This window comes from Dermatophagoides pteronyssinus, unplaced genomic scaffold (genome assembly GCF_027571235.1).
Source record: "Dermatophagoides pteronyssinus isolate colony J.1.1.1.1 unplaced genomic scaffold, Derpt_VIB-CSIC_2022.12 sq0011, whole genome shotgun sequence".
Lineage (NCBI taxonomy): Eukaryota > Metazoa > Arthropoda > Arachnida > Sarcoptiformes > Pyroglyphidae > Dermatophagoides > Dermatophagoides pteronyssinus.
Window position 1 is genome coordinate 650,959 of NW_027461535.1, and position 19,533 is coordinate 670,491.

General features: G+C 31.0%; 3 protein-coding genes and 1 long non-coding RNA gene across 6 annotated transcripts; 1 reads left to right on the forward strand and 3 right to left on the reverse strand.

Annotated features, from left to right (window-relative positions):
* Positions 1-800: 800 nt before the first annotated feature.
* LOC142645404 (uncharacterized) lies at positions 801-2,087 on the reverse strand. 2 transcript variants are annotated; one of them, XR_012846542.1, is made up of 3 exons: positions 1,955-2,087; positions 1,440-1,857; positions 801-1,358 (listed from the first exon to the last, which is right to left on the reverse strand). It is a non-coding gene; the product is annotated as an uncharacterized LOC142645404 (long non-coding RNA). The 2 variants fall into 2 exon arrangements; XR_012846541.1 differs by having other exon boundaries at positions 801-1,232; positions 1,313-1,857.
* On the forward strand, positions 2,072-14,250 carry LOC113799090 (uncharacterized). Its single transcript, XM_027349674.2, has 11 exons — positions 2,072-2,777; positions 2,852-3,298; positions 6,428-8,673; positions 8,741-9,188; positions 9,253-10,527; positions 10,610-10,732; positions 11,252-12,644; positions 12,716-12,908; positions 13,004-13,152; positions 13,214-13,499; positions 13,578-14,250. Exons 1-11 carry the CDS (start codon positions 2,072-2,074, stop codon positions 13,677-13,679), a joined length of 7,368 nt encoding a protein of 2,455 aa, XP_027205475.2. The 3' UTR covers positions 13,680-14,250.
* magu (SPARC related modular calcium binding-like protein magu) lies at positions 14,127-17,832 on the reverse strand. Of its 2 annotated transcripts, none has more exons than XM_075821521.1 (3): positions 16,517-17,832; positions 15,160-16,431; positions 14,127-15,053 (listed from the first exon to the last, which is right to left on the reverse strand). In XM_075821521.1, exons 1-3 carry the CDS (start codon positions 16,613-16,615, stop codon positions 14,496-14,498), a joined length of 1,929 nt encoding a protein of 642 aa, XP_075677636.1. In that variant the 5' UTR covers positions 16,616-17,832; the 3' UTR covers positions 14,127-14,495. The 2 variants fall into 2 exon arrangements, with proteins under 2 accessions (XP_075677636.1, XP_075677635.1); XM_075821520.1 differs by having other exon boundaries at positions 15,148-16,431.
* A 92-nt stretch (positions 17,833-17,924) lies between these two features.
* LOC113799112 (uncharacterized) lies at positions 17,925-19,348 on the reverse strand. The gene is made up of 2 exons (XM_027349698.2): positions 18,698-19,348; positions 17,925-18,415 (listed from the first exon to the last, which is right to left on the reverse strand). The coding sequence occupies exons 1-2, from the start codon at positions 19,294-19,296 to the stop codon at positions 18,028-18,030; spliced, it is 987 nt and encodes a 328-aa protein (XP_027205499.1). The 5' UTR covers positions 19,297-19,348; the 3' UTR covers positions 17,925-18,027.
* Between the last annotated feature and the right edge of the window lie 185 nt (positions 19,349-19,533).

Below are 19,533 nucleotides of genomic sequence, written 5' to 3' on the forward strand. Positions count from 1 at the left end.
AGTAATTAAAATACCAAAAAACAACAACAACAACCAGAATATATTCTAATTAAATTGTTAATGTTTGTTGTCGTTTTGGTTGTTGTTGTCGTTGTTTTGGACAGAAAAAAAATCATAGGTCAACCGATTATCCCTGTAATAAAAATGAGCTTATCTCATTCTTATTTAACCATTTCTCTTCATTTCTGACATTTGTTCATCATCATCATCTCCTGTCTGGCTAACTAACTAATTCCTAATCGATGATTGATTGAATGATTGACGAAATTCCAACAAAAAAAAACGTTGATATTTTGTATCAACTTTTCGAACGTTTTCAAAAATTCGAACGTTTTCAAAACGTTCGAATGTTATGGTATAATTAACGTTCGAAAAAACTTTTTTTTGTTTCGGTTTCACTTTGAATTGGAAATTGTTGAAGATTGCAATATACCCGAACAAAAAAAAATTATTATTCTTTTCAAAGTGACACGAATACAAAATTAGTTGCTATTTTGATGATAACTAATGCTACTACCATTTTTGCTGTTGTTGCCGTCGTATTATCTAAATGGTTGTGTCTGGATAAATCATATACCCGACGATGATGATGATAATGATGATTATGATGATGGAAATCCCGAAAAATGTATGGCAGATTATTATTGTGTGTGGCTCTTACCGTTTGATACGTGAAATATTGATTATGATGATGATTATTTTACCTGAAAATGAAACAAAATGAAAAACAACTATTAAAAGAATATCTGCCCCAAAACAGAAAGAATTTTATAGATTTTATACAATACACACACTGGTCACATAATGAAGATTGATATTTCAACAGCCAAACGATACAATCGATAAATAGTATCGATGATTGAACAAAAAAGAAGGAAGGAAGGAAGGAAGGAAATGAATGAAGGTGTGTGACCTTCAAACATTTTCAAATCAATCAATATTTTTCTTTCTTGATTGGAAATCGATACTATCATCGATTTTTTTCTTTTTTGATTTGGTTTATTTTTGATTTTATTGGTTGATTTCTGCTTTTCAATTTTTCGAGTTTTTCTTTAAAAATTTTCAAGTTTTTCCTCGTATTCTTCGGTTGTTAATTATTGTTGTTGATGATTACCACCGGCTGGGCTTTTGTTTTTCGGGTTTTTTTGTTTTGTTTGGTTCCATTTCAATCATACTAATCATCCTGATGATTAATTCCAAAAAAAAAGACAAAGCCAAAAAGAAAATCTCATCTAAATGCAATGGAACAAACGAACGTCATCCATTCATTATCAATTTGAATTCAATTCATAATAGGAATTTCTTTTTTTACGATTATGGTTCGTTTTTTCCTCGATTCCATTCATTTGATTGCCATTCTTCAGGTGTATCGTATATTGGAATTTTCAATTGGAATTAGAAAAGGGAAAAAGTCCATTGACAACTACACGCCTGGTTACCTGGACACTTTGAAGATACAAGGATATCATCGGCGCAGTAATCACTATTCAAAATACCGATTCGGTACCCTTCTGTTTTTTCTGCTGCTAGCCAGTCATTGGTCAGTGTTTTTTGAATATCCCATTTTGAATCCAGTAGAGGTAAATCAATGAAATGAAAATCCAAACATAAAAATGACAATGTTACGATAGTCGGCAATTTGACAATATTAATAAACGAGGGTTATTATCCGCTTTGAAACAATTTTTTTTCTTCAAAATATATCAGACAGGAACGGAACATAGAATAACAACCAGACAATAACGGGGCGTCGATTTCGTTGTTTTTTCACATTGATCCATTCGACTAACAACAACAACAAAAAAATACCGGCAACAATCATCATATTGATTTGATTTGATTCTTCGCGAAGGAAATCTACAACAAAAACAACAGAAAAAAATCTTAATTTTTTTTCAAATTTTTTCTTCGGATTTTTGTGATCATTTTACTCAAATGAAAATGTGAAAAATACCTGTGATTTTTCCTTATTCTGCTGTGTTCTTGGGTTGATTTTCGAGGAAAATTTCGTTGTTAACCGTGAAGATTTTCAACGTAAAAACCAAAAAACCAAAAAAACAAACGACCAAAAATGGATTGGTTCGAATTGAATTCACATCTTCGATTATTACGACAACAACAACAACATTCGATTCCACAGCGTTCGTCATTTTTGAACAACCCATCTTCGCAATTACCATCAACAACAACATCGACATCGAAAATACCGACAAACATCGGTAATTCACAATTTGTCATCACTGGCCGTCGATTAGAAACATTAAAATCCTTACGAAAATTATTGAAAAAATTTCCAAATCGTCTTAATCGTTCAACAATAATAACAATATTTGATTGTTTAAAATCGATTATTGTTGATTTGACTGCGATTTATTTCAATCTTGATTCCGCTCATCAACCGAATCATCGAAACAACCATCCGAATGGTAGCTTTATTCCACATCCAATGGTTCGATGTAATTCGATGGCACAGATTCCATCATCAACGACGATGACCACGACGACGACGGCGAGCAAAACTCAATCACCATCAATGTTACGAAAAACATTATCCACTGATAATGTTTTCATACAATCAATTCGTCGTAATGAATTACTTGAATCAATACAGATTATTATCGATCTAATATCGATGAAATCTATTCCATCAGTGAATCAATCAGATAATCAATCAATCAGCAATAATCAACAAATGGCAGCTGATCATCAGGATGTTGATGGCTGTCAAGAAGATTATTTTGGTCGAATGTTTCTACCGGAAATTATCACTTTATTGGGTAAGATTCGAATGTTTTGTTTGTTTCGAGCAACTTTTAATCTTTCGATTTTCATCTTCGAATCAATCAACCAGGACACGAATCATCAGATGTACAACGAATTTCAATACGTTTTTTACAATCAAACATTTTACGTACGGAAAATCTTCAACGTACAATGCAAACATTTATTGATTATGGTCTACAATCGAAGATAATTGCCACCAAATTTGGTTCATTAAATGCATTACCACATTTATTCATACGACAGGAATTTCGTTCGGAAAATCTTGGACCATTAATCTCTTGTTTAGGTCGAATGTTAGTTCGTACACAAACCGAACAACCACATATATTCTATCCAACATATATTTCATTAGAACGTTTAAATTCATTGATTGGTTCGAAACGTTTTTATCAATATCTATTCAATTGTGGTTCGAACGATAATGGTGAAACGGATATTTCGAAAAAAGCCGTAACAATTTATGAAACTGTACAGAAGAGGGCACCATCACCGCATGTTTATATTTCAAATTTTGGTATGTAAAAAATGAATTTTTCGTTCTTCTTCCTTTATTTAATTATTTCATTTTTGCTATGGTGCCTTTGATGAATGAGCCATTCTAAACAAACAGGAAAAAAAGATTATTATAATGTAATCAAACATATCATCTTCATTATGTTGATGATGATGATGATGATGAAGATGATATGCGTTTTTCTGGTTTGTTTTGGTTTTTCTGGTTTTGGTTGTAATGTTTATGATTAATTATTATTATCATTATCAAACTAATGATGATGATAATAAAAATATACGGAAAAGCAATTCTTTACAGGTGAACAACAATTAGAGAACCAAGAGAAGAATTGAGTTATAGTTATATTATTAGATAAAATGAAAAAAATCATTCATCATCATTTTTTTAGAAAATAGAAAATATTTACTTGACCGTTCCAACAACAAAAAAATTGATAAGCATTTTTGTTTGTTTGGTTATCCAAAACAAAACAAAACAAGATTATCTATTTTTTATCTTTTCTTCTTTTTTAATTACATTGTTTGTGCAGTAAAGCAGGTAGATTAGCTATTTGGTCATTTTCATGTCATTCATAAATCATGTTTCAGATAAAGATAACATATGGGTCATATATTTGGTTCGAACCAGATAATGTTTCATATCCGAATTTAACCCTCCGGATGATAATCTGAAAAAATCATTTTAATAAACAATCATTTAATCAAGATTTAGACAGGAAAAATACAGTTTATTTTTTTTTGAAAAGAAAAGAAAAGAAGAAAATTTTCATTACAAAAATCTATTTTTTCTGATTTAGTTTCTAGCCAAAAAAAAAAAAAATCTATTTCATTTTTCATTTTTTTCCATTCTTCTTCTTTCGTTTTTTTTTGACTCATAATAATCATAAAAATCTGTTTTTATGATTATTATTTCAATTCCAAAATGCAAGAGAATCAAGAATTTACCATAGCTATTCATTCATTCATTCATTTTTGGTCATTATTTCTTCTTCTTTGGTTGTTGTTGTTGTTTTTTGGTGCGTGCCTCTCCTTGAAATCCTTTTTCTGTCGTTTTTTTTTATTTTGTCGGTTGTAATCATGATTATGATTACCTATATGATTATTGTGATTATGATGATGATGATCATCATCATCATCTGATTCACGTTGCCCTGGACAGTATTTTCAGTCAGGAAAAAAAATTCTGCTTTTTTGGCTGGCTGACTAGTCAGTTTGATTTCCAAATCCAATATGATACCAACCTTGAGATAGATATGTCACAGTCTGTGTTGTCTGTGTTGTGTGTGTGTGTGTGGTGAAAAAATCCATTTACAGTCCGATGAAATGGGTCTAAATAGGAAAAACGAGAAAAAGAAAGATTTCGATAATCATCATTAACCCAGTGAATCCAAACCTTTTATTCTGATGATGATGATGATGATGAATATAGTGAAGATTGCTAAAAATTCTTGTTGTTTCAAACATTATAATTATTTTTTTGTTTTGGTAGTTTTGGATAACCCGAAACAAAAAATATTCTGTAACAAAGAATCTATGATGAAATGATACAGATGATGATTGAAAATCAAGTTAAATGAGTAACATATAATCAGAAAAAAAATTGGATGAATGATATGCACAAAACCAAACCAAGAAAATGTTTATTCGGGTATAGCCTCGAATCAATCAACAACAACAATCAACCGAAGAAAGAAATTCTTGGTTAATTGGATTGCTATGCACGTAACACATCATGATGATGATGATGATGATTTGAAAATTGACCAAATTCTTTTATTTTTCAGCCAAAACGAATTTTCACCCAGAAAAAAAATACCTTTCATTTTTTTTCTTGGTTGGTTGGTTTGATAATTCAAGGTTTTGCAAAGATATGATTGTTATCCAAGATGATGATCAACATAAATAACCAAAGGAAGATAGGATTTCTTGTTTAAAATTGATGATTTTTTTTTGATTTTGCCAATAAATATCTTGAGCGAAGAGAGTTTTTTTTGGAGAAAGAAATCAATGGTTGCTCCAAGTGATTGATATCTTCGATCGATCGATGATCATCGATTATCATCAACAGCCAATAACCATAAATCATTTTTTGGTCCATAAATCGTAGCCATTAGAAAAAATCGAACGTTTTTTTTATTATTCGAAAATATCGATTATATCGCGATATTAATCGATTGTAATACTATTCGATATATCGAATATTCGATACACGAAACGTCAATAAAAAAAACGAACCGAAATGAAAAATCGAGAACAATTTCCGTAAAAAAACTAAAAATAAAGATTATTATCTCCCGGCTCTCTCTCTCTCTCTCTGGCTTTCAAGTCGACAACCTAGATTCAAATTAAGACCGGATTTTCAATTATCCATTTTTTTTTCTGGGCGACCAACAATCAAAACATTCAATCAATCAATCAATCAATGGATTCTGGAATAATTCTGATGATGATTAATGGTGAGAGCGAATAAGTTTTAATTGTGATTTGATCCGTAAACTTTGTTCACTACTAAAATTCACAATTCAAAAAACCTTGAGCTCGATGATTTGAGTGTGTCTGATTTTTTTTATTCTTCAAACCAAAATGGTGTGTTGATATCTATCGAAATGAATTATTGATGACGATAATCATTATTATTATTATTATTCGCACATTCTGCATACATACAGCAGCAGTATAGTTTATTTAAATCAAAGAAACGAAAATAATGAATTTTTTTTTCATCAAAATATATTGATGATTGATGATGATTTAGATTTGTTGTTGTTATTGTTTCTCTTTGGCTTCCAAATGATTTAAATATTTAAAATGTCTCTCTGATTGTCATCACATTATTTATTCCAGAAAAACCAGAAAAAAAACCAGAAAAAAATTAATAACCAGAAAAAGTGAATCTAGAGACAAAATGATTCTTTTGCTATTTTGACCTGATTTTCTATTTCAACCCTGATTGATTGAATAGAATGAATGAATATAGAATCATCATCATCACTGATGACCATGATGATTGTTGGTTGGTTGGTTGGTTGGTTTTTACCTGAATCATAATTAATAATAATTTTTGTGATAATCTTTTTTCCCTAGATTCAAGCTAATCTTTTGTTTTTGTTATATTCTGTGTAATTAATAGGAATGCATACTTTTGTTGATCCATCAACAACAACAAATGGAGCAAATGGAACAACAAATGGAACGATTAATAATCAACAAAGACGTGGATCAAAACAACAACAACAACAACGAAAATATTCAAATGATTCGAACAAAACAATCGTTGGTGATGATGGTAAACGAGGAGAAAAAGAAAAGAAGAATAAATCAGGACAAGGACAAATTCAAACATCGAATCATCATCATCGTTCGAAATCAATATCATCGATAAAAAATACAAATTTCGATAAACAACAACAAAAACATCATCATAATCGTCGTCAAAGTATGTCAAATTTTAATCAAACCACTGATCATCATCAACAGCTATCAATAATGGAAGAAGAAAATGATCGAATTGAAGAAGAAGAACCGGAAAAAGAAATTTTAATGATGTTAAATGGTGGTGTAGGTGGTATGGGTGTTAATAGTAGTGGTCAATGGACTAATGTTGATGCTACTACCACTACGAATAATGATGATGATTGGTCTGATGATGATGATGATGATGATAAATCGAATGAAAAACAGGCAACCAATGTTGTTGATGATAATGATAATGTTGAAGAATTAGATCATCATCTTGATGATGATGATGAAGAAAATATTCATAATAATTATGGTGATGGTGTTGATGATGAAGAAGATAATTTGATTTCATCATCATCAACAACACCATATGGTAATCATCATGATAATTATGATGATGGTGGTCAACAGCAATCAAATAATGATGATGATGACCGGATTCATTTGGATAAAAATCATCCTGTTGCTAATAAAGGAGTGGTACATTCATCGAATGGAATATCTAACGGCGATGGCGATGATGAAGAAAAGAATAATAATTGGGTCGAAAAGGTAGTGGAAAAGAACGATTGGAATAATGATGGGTATGATGAACAGCAACTTGAACAAGATAAAATGGATTATCATCATCACCATGGTAATGGATCATCAAAGCAGAATAATAATCAAAATTCATTGACTAATAATGATAACAACAACAGCAGAATGATGGATGTACAGGAAAATATTAACTACAATGAAAAAAATGATATGAATCGACGACAATCAACAACAACAACAACAACAACTGCAAAAATCATCGAAAATTCGAATGAACGTGATGATCCCGATGATGATGATGATGGAAAAGGTCCAGTTCGAATATCAGATATGTTGGGAGTAACTAACGACAACAACAACAACAACAACATTTCGAAACCAGGGAAACCATCATCCAACGAATTGAATGACCAGAATAATGAATTAGATTATATAATAAGCAAACAGCAGCAATCCGAGCAACGAGAACAACGGGTTGTAACCAAATCATCATCATCAGTAGTAAATCCTGAAACAACAAAAGAAGAAGTGGAACAGAATTATTCGTTGGAGGTTGAACAACAACAACAACAACAACGAAATTCATTATTCATCAACCATAATAATGAAGAAGAAGAAGTAGCAGATTATAATGATTATGATGAATCTTTAGTTTATTCGACTAATATTGATCATGAGAATCGACGTGGGCAACCAGATTTGAATAAAAATTATCATAAAAATGACGATTACGATTGCGATGATGATTTAACAATGAAAAAATCTAGTGGCTATCATTCTGATGATCATCGTGGTCGACGAGAAAGTGGTAGTGGTGGACAAATTGGACAACAGAATCCTCATCATCAACAACATTCGAATCTAAATCGTTCGACAAATCAGTCGTCAAAGAATCATTATTTAAATGTAAAACAATCATCATCATCATCATTGAATCCTGTGGCAACAAGACAGGTTACATTTGCAGCAAATGATAAACATCGTAAACAACAACAACAAAATAATGGTTCGAATGTTATTGCTGTTGGTAAAAAACCACAATCATTATCGGTATTAAAACAACAACAACAAAAACAAGATTCATCACCAATATCATCAAGAACAATTTCAAGTGATGATGATAATAATAATGAAATTGTTGTTGCCGCTCAAAGAAATAATCCAAATTATCATCAACCAAAAAATAAAAAACCAACCATCAACAACAATCAAATATCATCCAAAGATCGAAACATTGATAACGATAAAATGGCTACTGCTGCATCAACAACATCGACAAATTTTCTTCCGCAACAACAAGGTTCTTCTTCGTTAGCTTCATTGACTCAATTGGATGCTGATACATTGGCAAATATTGAATATATTCCAACAATGAAGGTAAATTGTTCAGTTTTTTCCCCCCGAAAAATAACACTTTTTTAAAACTAACTTTTTCTATTCAAAGGATTATCTATTACCACCATATTATCATCCTTATTATCATCATCATGATCCATTGTATCATCCTGCCACTTATGCAGCAGCAGCAGCAGTAGCTACATCACCTATTCTTTATCCAACACCACCAACAAATCCACATCTATTACGATTCGGTATATTTCCCCGTATATTAATCTATCAGGCATTATCATCGATTGCTGATGAACAATTTGCAGCCGTACAGGCATTAGTACGTATTGTACGTGATTCATCAAATGAACATTTACAATTATTATTACCGCATATGGATGAATTTTTATCCATATTCATAACGCAATTATTATTAGATAGTTCATCAAATTTTAAAATAATTCTTTGGACATTAGATATTATTGAATTATTAACAGAACGTTTTCGTCAACGTTTACAACCAAATTTATCGCAAATAATTTTATTATTATCACAACGATTAGGTAAGGTTGATTTGATTTGATTTTTGATTTTTGATTTTTACTTGACTTTTTCTTTCTTCAACAGGTGATAATCGAATTGTGATACGTGATTCTGTTATAAAAGTATTTCATCAAATGATGACCAAATATTGTCCACAAGAAATGTTGGATCTATTATTTAAACATGTATCATCAAATGCTCAACATCATCAACAGCCATTAGCATTTACTTCGTCATCAAAACTACGTGAAGAAATGGCTAATCGTATTACTGCATCAATAACAACATTTCCACGTAGTCGTTTAAATTTACCAAAATTATGTTTTGATATTGTACCATTTTTAATTGATCGTCGTTCGCTAGTACGTTTAGCATCATTAGAATGTTTAGCAACATTAGCACAAGCATTAGGACCACATAAATTAGGTTCATTAATGACAGCCGTTCATTCGTTGGAATCATCATTAACAGCAATTGATTTTGATCGTTTAATAGCATCGATACAAGCACGTTTAGCACGTCGTTCATTACCACGTGTTGGACCGGATGGTAATGTACAATATGTACTTCGTGTACCAACATCCAATGATTCATGGTATTATCGTCGTATTTATGATGCTGATTTGGAATGGATTGCAATTGGACCAACAACACCACCAGTAAATGTACCACTATTGTTAAATACACCTACCGTTGGTTTGGTACCGAAATTTCCAATAGAAAATCAATCAACAGAATCATCATCTGAACCGTCAAGAACAAATGATTCATCACCTGCTAATAATAATTGTTGTCAACAAGAACGACAAGCAATTCAAAAACAAGGATTATTAAATTCACCGGATTCCGAAGATATACCACCACCAGTTAAAAGTAAAATTATTGTTGATGGTGGTGGTGGTGGTGGTGGTCATCATCATCATCATCCTTGTTATAATCGTTCTTCAACTTCACCTGAATTATCAGACGCACATAATAAAACGGTTAAGATTCGAAGCCGATCTCGATCGAAACCGCAAACTAAACAACAGCATTCTTCTTCAAGAAAAACAACAAAAATCGATCCAGATGGTTTGGCACAAGATCCACCAAGTCCATTAAGAAATTTTTCCGATCACCAACAACAAAAAGAATTAGAACAACGTTATCATTCATTAGAACAACAACAACAACAACAATCATATCCATTTAATCGATCAAAAACTAGTCAAGAATTTCGTCCATATGGTAATCAGAATCAGAATAATAATAAACAAAGAACAAGACGTGATCAATTTATTGAACGTTTAGTTCGTGGTGAATCTGTTGATGATTCTGATTTAGCTGATGCTGAATGGTTTCGTCGATCATCAACTGAAAGTAAGTGGGGGGTTAATATTGGTGATGGTGGTGTACCATCATTGGTTAATTAATTTATCTTTTTCACCTGGTCAATGAATAGGTCTTGAAGCTTGGCGACAATATTTTGGTCGTTTTAAAAAACAAATGGCCGATATTTCATTATTAAATGGTCCAATTGGTGTACGACCATATGGTGGTGGTTCATCAAGACCTGGTTCAAGTGGTAAGCTACGGTTTATTTATTTTCCTACCTGTGTATTTGGCCCGAAGATGAATTATTTATCGATTTTGAACTGAAGATGTATATAGTGGGTTATCTAGTGTTAATATTTTCATTCGCAAATATCCGTCTGACGTTATCATGGGTTAATTCTATAATTTTATAGACCCGGAAATTTTTCCAATAATTTTTTTGTTTTTTGGGTGATATCAGAATTATCTAGAATCATCTAGAATCATTTATCTAGTCACGTTTTAAAAAATGAAATTTATTCATAGTCAGTCAGTCAGTCATATATTTAATCAGGTAGACACTACCCTTCCATTCTGATTAATAATGAACAAAGGTTCATTAACCTTTTCTGTCGTGGTGGTGGTGGTGTTATTCTGGCGTCTGGTCATTCTGTATTCATTAATTATCTAATTTATTATTATGGGGAAATAATTCTTTAACCCCTTTCTCTCTCTAGGTCTTGATTTTTTCTTTAATTTAATTTTAATTTTTTTCTTTTTTCAAATTTAGTTTATTATGGACTTTCACCATTACCACCACCACCATTTACATTACCGGCAGCAGCAGCGGCTACATTTGCACCACCCGGTTTTCTATCACCATCATATTATTATCATTATTATATTGCAAATGGTCTTTCAAATTCATATCATGATCTTTCACAACTTCAACAAAAAAATATGATGTCAATAATGAAACGTTCGGGTTTTGTTTCCGGTTCGGATCAAGATCCTGATCCAGATATTGATCGTAGTGATGAAAATCTTCATCAAAAATCAGATGAAAAATTGATTCGAAAATCAAATGCTGCTGGTGGTTATTCTGGTCAACATTCGGATGAAGAAGAAATTGGTGGTAAATCATCATCATCATCAACGAGAAAACGTTCAACGAATATTGATCGACAAACAGAAGGAAAGAATTTACATAAACAACAACAACGACAACAGCAGCAAGAATCATTATCAAATCAACAATTAGAACCAGAACCATTACCAATGGAAAGATCATTTTCAATGCCATCAATACGAACAGATTCAGCATCGGCTGAAAATGATTCACATCTAATGGCTGCTGTGACAAATCAACAGGATAATACACAAATTATTAGTGAAGAAGTTATCCAAGAATTAGGAATGTGGGAACAAGTAATTCAAGAGGAAAAAAATCAACAATCTTCTTCTTCTACTACTGGAAATATTGAATCGAAATCAAATGTAGAAGATTTGGATACGAATGTTAATCAACGTAGATCTTCGACAATGATGTTACCACAAGAACAATCAGCTCAAAATGTTGATAATAATGAACAGATTAAAATCGAATCAAAATCCACAGCGAAAACAATACCAACAGTTAATATTCAACCATCAACGCCATCTGTACAATCATCTAATTTGATGAAAGGAAGTTCCAAGGAATCGGCTCCAATCATAGTGCAATCACCACCACCGCCTCCTAAACAATCTTCGCTTACTGATAATACGGAAACTGATCAACAACAACAACAACAAAGTTCTGTTGTTGCTGTTGAAGAATTAAAACGTCAAGAATCGATTAAAATGGATGGTGATGGTTCAGTTGATAAACAATCGGTGTCAACAGTATCTAAACAAGAACAAATTGATCCAAAACAATCACCACCAGCAACAACATCGAATGTAAAATCAAAACTACCACCACCCGCAACATCGACTGTAACAAAAACTGGACCAGCCGCACCACCAGCATCTCGTCGAATGTCAAAACCACCACAACAATTATATATAAAAACTACACCAGCTATACCGATGAATGCAAATATTCAACATATTCTGGGTAATGTTGCACGTACTGAAGGACCATTTGATAATCCATATGATGCTGTTAAATCAGCAGTAATTGCATTACGTGATCATGCTTGGTAAGTTTGATTGATTGATTGATTGATTTTTCTCTAATTAATTATAATTATCATTATCAAAAATTATATAGGACAACCAAAGTAGAAGGAATGTTAGCTGTTGTTCGATTAGCAACATTTCATCCACATCATTTAATTCGTGATCAACATCAAATTTCAATAGCATTAGCAAGTGAAACACGTAATCTACGTTCAACAGTAGCACGTTCAGCAATATTTACAATTGGTGAATTATTTTCAAAACTTCGATCACAAATTGAATCGGTAAGTATCGAATATTCCAATTATATTCTTTTCGTTCAATTAAAGATGAATGTAATGAATTTTTTTCTCTCTCTCTCTCTTTTTGAAAACTCAAGGAACTTGATATTCTTACACAAGCATTATTACATAAAGTATCAGAAAATTCTGTATTTATTCGTGAAGATATTGATCGAGCTTTACAATTAATGATTGAATCAATGCCACAAACACGTGCAGCTTTAGCTTTAATTACATTTGGTTCAAGGTTTGAAATTGAATATTGATTGGACATTAACTAATTTTTGTTTTTTGTTTCGAATCTTTAGTCATCGAAATACACATGTAAGACGTACATCGGCACAATTTATATCAGCATTGGTAGAAAAAATGGGTCCAATGAAATGTTTACTTGGACCACGTGATATTGGTGAACATTTATTACCAGCAGCAGCACGTTTTATACAAGATCAATCATCGCACACTAGATATTTTGGCCGTAGAATATTTGCCACATTAATGCAACATCCATTGTTTGATAAATTTCTTCGTCGTCATGTTTCACCCGGTACTTATCGAAATATTTGTGGAATGTTAGAAACAATCAAACGAAGAGTATGTATATCCTCTCTGTGTATAATTATGAAATTGCTAAAAAATAATGAATTTTTTTTGTTTTGTTTCTGAACAAAGGGAGTTGGTGATGCACCATCCGATTTATATTCACCAACCGTACAGCCTAAAGATAGTGATCCAAGACGATTAATTATTATTGAAGCTACAACGCCAAGTTAAAATTATTTTACCAGTTTTTTTTTGTTTCTGGATGATTCAAATTCTACAAGGATGATTGCTTTTTTTGTCAATCAATCATTGAATGAAAACAATCACACACACACACTGCCATATGGTCGCTATTTTTTTCGATTGAATGTTTCGTGATTGAATTGAAAAATTCAATGATTTCTTCAGCGTGCTCATTCCTTATCAATTTACTAAAATTCTACCATAATTTTCAACTAGATTTATATATTTTTTTTCTTTCCTTTTCTCTTCCTATTTACTTATTATTAATCCATATTTACTGGTTTAACAACAACAACAACAACAAGAATATCTGGTTCAATTTTTATTTCCTTTTAATTTTACCTGAACAAAATTTATTTATCTTTTGACTATCATTTTATTTATTTAGATAAATATCGATTTAGATTGGAAATCGACCAAAATTATACACTGCACTAAAATTATATAAAAATTTGATTTTGTCTTTTTTTTTTTTTTGATTTATATATAGAGTATAATGGCATTGATAAAGTTTGCATTTTCAAAAAAATATTTATAGATTGTCCTGGCTATCAAATTTTCTTATCTAAATTTAACTTGACATTTCTTTGAATAAATTTCAAAAAAAAAAAATCAAAAATCTTTTCGAATAATTTTTTTTTCTAAATCCACTAGATGGTGTCATCTAGTGGCCGGAAAAAAAGTTGAAATTTTTTCGCGCAAAAGAAATTTTTTTTTTCAATTCTTATCTTCATCGAGATTATTTAGGATTATTATTTTACAAAAAAATATATTTAAAATACAAAAAAAAAGATTAACATTCATTCATTCAGAATTGAGTATTTTCAATGGATTTTGTCCAAATCTTGGTCGATTTTTTTTCTGATTATAAGCTTTAGCAAATTCGGTTGAAAAGAAATTTGATCCAGGATAAAGGCCACTATCACGTCGACCAGCATTGAATTGATGATAATTTGATGATCGATCTGTGGACAATGATGATGATGATGATGATGATGATGATAGGAGTATATTCGTTACAGTTATATTATCATTACAACATTGTATCCATTCATTTTTACTTAAACGACCATCATCATTTTGATCACAATAATGAATTTCAGTACGTAAACATTTTTTTAAACGTGAATTTATCGATAATTTTGTCGACCATAATCGTATGAATGATTTGAATTCATTTTCATCAATATTTAGTTCATTTTTTTGATCATAGCCATTATCGATCTGATTGAATATACTATCACAGGTAAATCCATGACTGGATATACGTTGACGAAATTGTTTATGAAATTTCATACGACGACGTTGATCACAACCTTTACGCATTAGATCACATGCTTCTAGATTTTCTGAACTATTTTTCTGGGTTTGGTAAAAGAAAAAGAAAAAAAAGAAGAAAAAATTTTATGTTAGTCAATTCTATGAACTATTCTGTTTGGTTTTGGTTAAAAAATACATTCAAGTTTACATTGAGTGCTTTGATTGTATGACCAGTAACCCTTGAAACACACCAACAATGCATATGATGACATTGTACACGAACATAATAACCATCGGCTGTACATTCCGGTATGAATACTAATCCATTTGGATTAACACGTGCAGATTCAATTGAATTTGAACGAATTAATTGACAATCTTTCCTGGATTCTTTACGTGATTCTTTGCCTGATCGATCCGTTCCGGTTTGATTTGATTGCGATGAATTCATTTCCATCAATAATCGTATGGATGAACCTTGACCATCATATGCGATTGATGATGTTGACATTGCTGGATCATCATTATCATTATCATTGAATGCATTATCATAATTGAATACATTTTGATTTTTCGACGATAAATTATCATTACCACCACCACCACCACCACCACCACGTCTTTGCTGCCGTCGTCGTTGAAGATAATCTTCATTCAATATCTGTGTATTTCTTAGATTAAGACAATGAATAAATTCTATACGTGTAATATTTTGATCATGATTATGATCACAAAAATCAAACATTGAATCAGCACATGATTGTAATTGTGATTGATGTTGATGATGATTCGTTTCCAATTGTGTTAATTCATCAATCATTAATTTTAATTCAATCTGCGATAATGAATGATCTTTATTATGATCAAAATCATTGAATTTACGAATGATCGGATTAAATTCATTTGAATTCGACAATGACGCTGACGCTGAAGACGTCAGTGATGGTAATCGTGTTGGTCGTGGTCGATAAATTCCTAACGGTATACGAGCAACATTTTGCCTTTGTTGTTGTTGCTGTTGTTGAATTTTCGATACAATCTGATCGATATATGATATACGTTGCCCGGTTAAACAACGTTTTGAACGGCCACGTTTTTGTTTATTCGGTATCAATTGTGATTGTGCAGCCGCTATTGGTTGAAATGATGTTGATGGATCTTTTAGCGGATTGGAAAATAACGGCTGCCTTCTGGAATTATATGATGATGATTGTTGTTGTTGTTGTTGATAATGTTGTTGTTGTTGTTGCTTTTGTTGTTGTCGTTGTTCAATAATATGATTACAATCTAAATGACGATTTTTTGTTGTTGTCAATGTATTTGGTCGTCCAGTATTCGGATCAACACAAAAACAATATCCAGTTTTATTGTCACATTGAACTGATTTAAAATGACCATCATCAGTACATTCAAGAACGAAATCATTTTGGCTTAAATTTGCTCTTTGTGTCCAACAATTTGTTGTTTGACCTGGATTGGCCTTCAACGAAAACAACAAAAAAAAAAATCAAAGATAATTTTCATTAGCCAAAAGACAAAAATCCTTTCAAAAAAAAACAACTTACCGTTGATGATAATTGAAGAAAATGTGTAGCTAATAATAATGATAAATATAATATGAATGACCAGATTCTATGATGATGGTTATGATGAATTTTCTTCATTTTTTTTCAAATTTTCATTATTGATAAACAAAAACAAACAAAAACAGACAAAACAAACAGAAAAACCAAAAAAAAATCAAATTGAATAACGTCGCCGTAAAGTCATTATCATTATTATGTAATCAGTTTTTAGACAAAATTTCTGTTTTCGAATGATAAATATGATATCATCATCATTTTGTTGTTTTTGTGGTTCAATATTTCCTGATTAAAATGACGAATTAACAACACACAACAAAAACAAGTCAGCAAATTTGAATTGATTGATAATTGATTGATTGATTTGTAAAAAACAAAAACAACCGAAGTTCAGATGAAGATAATTTGATAGGCAACCGAAGAACTGAGAAAACAAAATATGAATGAATGAAAAAGATTGTCAAATTTTTGACAGAATGAATTTTTCGCAGTGAAACTGAGGTGGTGGTGGTGGTGATGATGGTTTCTATTTTTATTTTCGTCCAGGTGTCAAAAAATTGACCGTATTGAAGAAGCAGTGAAAACAAGAAGAAAAAACGAACCGCCACCACCACCAATGATCAACAGGTAGAGGTCATTATCATCATCATCGTCAATATTATGCACTGTCAATTGTCACCGTCACCGTTGACAAATATCAATAATAATGATCACCGGTGTGTGGCCAAAACACAAATCCGAATTCCAATGGGGACAATTTCTATGATAGACTGCTTGACGACACAAAACACACAAAACTACTTTTCTTCATTGAATGTTTTTCATGGTCATTAAGATCGATCCAAAGAACGATTTTTTCTTCTTCGTACTTTCGTTTTGACAAATATTTTTCAATCAATATGCGAAACCCTGCTCTCTGTATGAGAAACGAAACGAAAAAGGATTATGAATTTTTTCGAATGTTTACTGTTTTCTTTCTTTCTTTCTTCGGTTTGTTGGTCAAAGTTTTGAAAAATATTGAATATTCAGTGTGTGTGTGTGTTTTTTGAATGAATTAATGATCTTTTCTCTGTTGGTTGGTTGGTTGAATGTTTTCAATTCTCTTTTTGAATGTCGATTTTGATTTATGATAATCGGTGGTGTTGGGTTGACAGAACAGAACAGAAAATTTGCCGACACGAGAAAAAAAATCCCCTTTTTTCTTCTTCTTGTTTGTTTAAAGGGTTATATCTTTTCTACACGGAAACAAACGAGGGAAACAAATGGTCGAATCAAACGGAAAACATTGAAAAAAATTAAAAAAAATTTTGAAATCAAAAAATCGTTCGAAATTTTTTTATTGAATGAAGAAAAAATATACAAACAAAACAAAAGAATCCTATTCACAAAATACAGGACATTTTCGCTTTAATTAAGAATTTTTTGGATTCTGAGATTCTAAGATTTTTTTACAAAAACAAATATTTGACATTGTAGATTCGACATTATCTAGATTATTTCGTTTGTGGTTTGTTGGTGGTAGCCATACGAATATATTGTGAACGATCAAATTGAATATCGGTATCATCTTTTTTTATACGAATCACTTCTTTTTGTTTACGTCTTGATCGCCATTCCATTTTTTCTTGTTCGCTTTCACAATCTTCTAATTTTAATGGTAATTTTATTAATTCACGTGGTACATGATGACGTACTAATACGGCTGATCCATCTCGATATATTATCCATACTGGATATAATCTTTGATATTCATTTGGATTTTGTTTCAAACGACAAATCGATGCACGATTTGAATGTAGTTGACGTTTTTCAAACGTCATTATTGATTGATTGATGGTTGATCGACCCATCTGGAACAATTTTTTCGTTAATAACATTTTTTTTCTCGGGAAAAATATCAAAAAATTTTTTCAAAATCTTCAAAGTCAAAAACTCATGTGAAAAACAAAACGAAAAAACCCAAAACAGCTGAATCTCAACGTTCGAAGCAGCGCGTTCATAAACAATGTTACGGATATATATCAAATCGCAAAACAAAAAGCTTCGAAAAAAATTTCCGGATATTTAATTATTTAGATTTTTTGTTTTTTCCAAAAAAATTTTTTAAAATTTAATTTGATTTTGTTATGTAATATTAATGATCATTTGACCATTCAATGTACACCATATTGTGAAACTGATTTAACTTTAATTTGTTTCATTAAAATATTATAATAACCTGAACCGGATGATTTTACAATTGTACTTGATGCTTGTTCTTGTATCGATGATGATTCTTGTGGTTGTTGTTTTGAATAAATCATATATGATGATGTTGGACGTTGTTGTTGTTGTTGTTGTTGTTGTTGTAATGATAAATTATTATTATTTTCTTGTTGTTGTTGTTGTTGTTGTTGTTGTAATTTTCTTGAAGAAGAATTCGAAGGCGAATGATTATTTGGATTTATAAATGGTGGTAATAAACTACCCGATGGACGAATTTTTAATGAATGTTTCCATTTTAATGATGATTGTTGTTTAGATAATGTTTGTCGTTTATTTGTTGATGATGAATTATCATCATTTTTACCACCACCACTAATTTTATTGATCATTTTCAATTTATGTGGAAATTGTAGATGTTTACGATCGATATAAATTGTTTCAGAATATTCATCACCAGTACCACCAGGCGATTGACAACCAGCACAAACAATAATAATAGTCATTATCATTATTATGAATGTAATCGATGGTATAATCCATACTATGGATAAAATCATTTTTTTTTCAATCTTCAAAGTGGTAAAAACGAACGAACGAAACGAAAAAAAAAAAAAATTGAAAATTTCCGGAAATATTTCTTTCTGTTTCATTTGGAAATGGATTTTTATAAAGTTTTTTTCCTTTCCTTTCCCTTTCGACCATAATCTAATTAAATTATTTTAATTTTGTATTTTTTTTTTTAATTTACAAATTTCAATTAGTTAATCTTTTTTGTTTCGGGTTTAAATTTCTTA

What these genes read in the sequence shown, in the direction of transcription:
- LOC113799112 (XM_027349698.2), bottom strand. Translation starts at nt 19,296, where the DNA reads ATGATTTTATCCATAGTATGGATTATACCATCGATTACATTCATAATA. An exon ending in AAATCAGTTTCACAATATGG is followed by an intron (nt 18,416 to 18,697) that starts TGTACATTGAAT and finishes TTTCCCGAGAAA; the next exon opens with AAAAATGTTATTAACGAAAA.
- magu (XM_075821520.1), bottom strand. Translation starts at nt 16,615, where the DNA reads ATGAAGAAAATTCATCATAACCATCATCATAGAATCTGGTCATTCATA. An exon ending in TTCTTCAATTATCATCAACG is followed by an intron (nt 16,432 to 16,516) that starts GTAAGTTGTTTT and finishes TTTTCGTTGAAG; the next exon opens with GCCAATCCAGGTCAAACAAC. An exon ending in CACTCAATGTAAACTTGAAT is followed by an intron (nt 15,054 to 15,147) that starts GTATTTTTTAAC and finishes TACCAAACCCAG; the next exon opens with AAAAATAGTTCAGAAAATCT.
- LOC113799090 (XM_027349674.2), top strand. Translation starts at nt 2,072, where the DNA reads ATGGATTGGTTCGAATTGAATTCACATCTTCGATTATTACGACAACAA. An exon ending in TCGTCGATCATCAACTGAAA is followed by an intron (nt 10,528 to 10,609) that starts GTAAGTGGGGGG and finishes GTCAATGAATAG; the next exon opens with GTCTTGAAGCTTGGCGACAA. An exon ending in TAGAAACAATCAAACGAAGA is followed by an intron (nt 13,500 to 13,577) that starts GTATGTATATCC and finishes TTCTGAACAAAG; the next exon opens with GGAGTTGGTGATGCACCATC.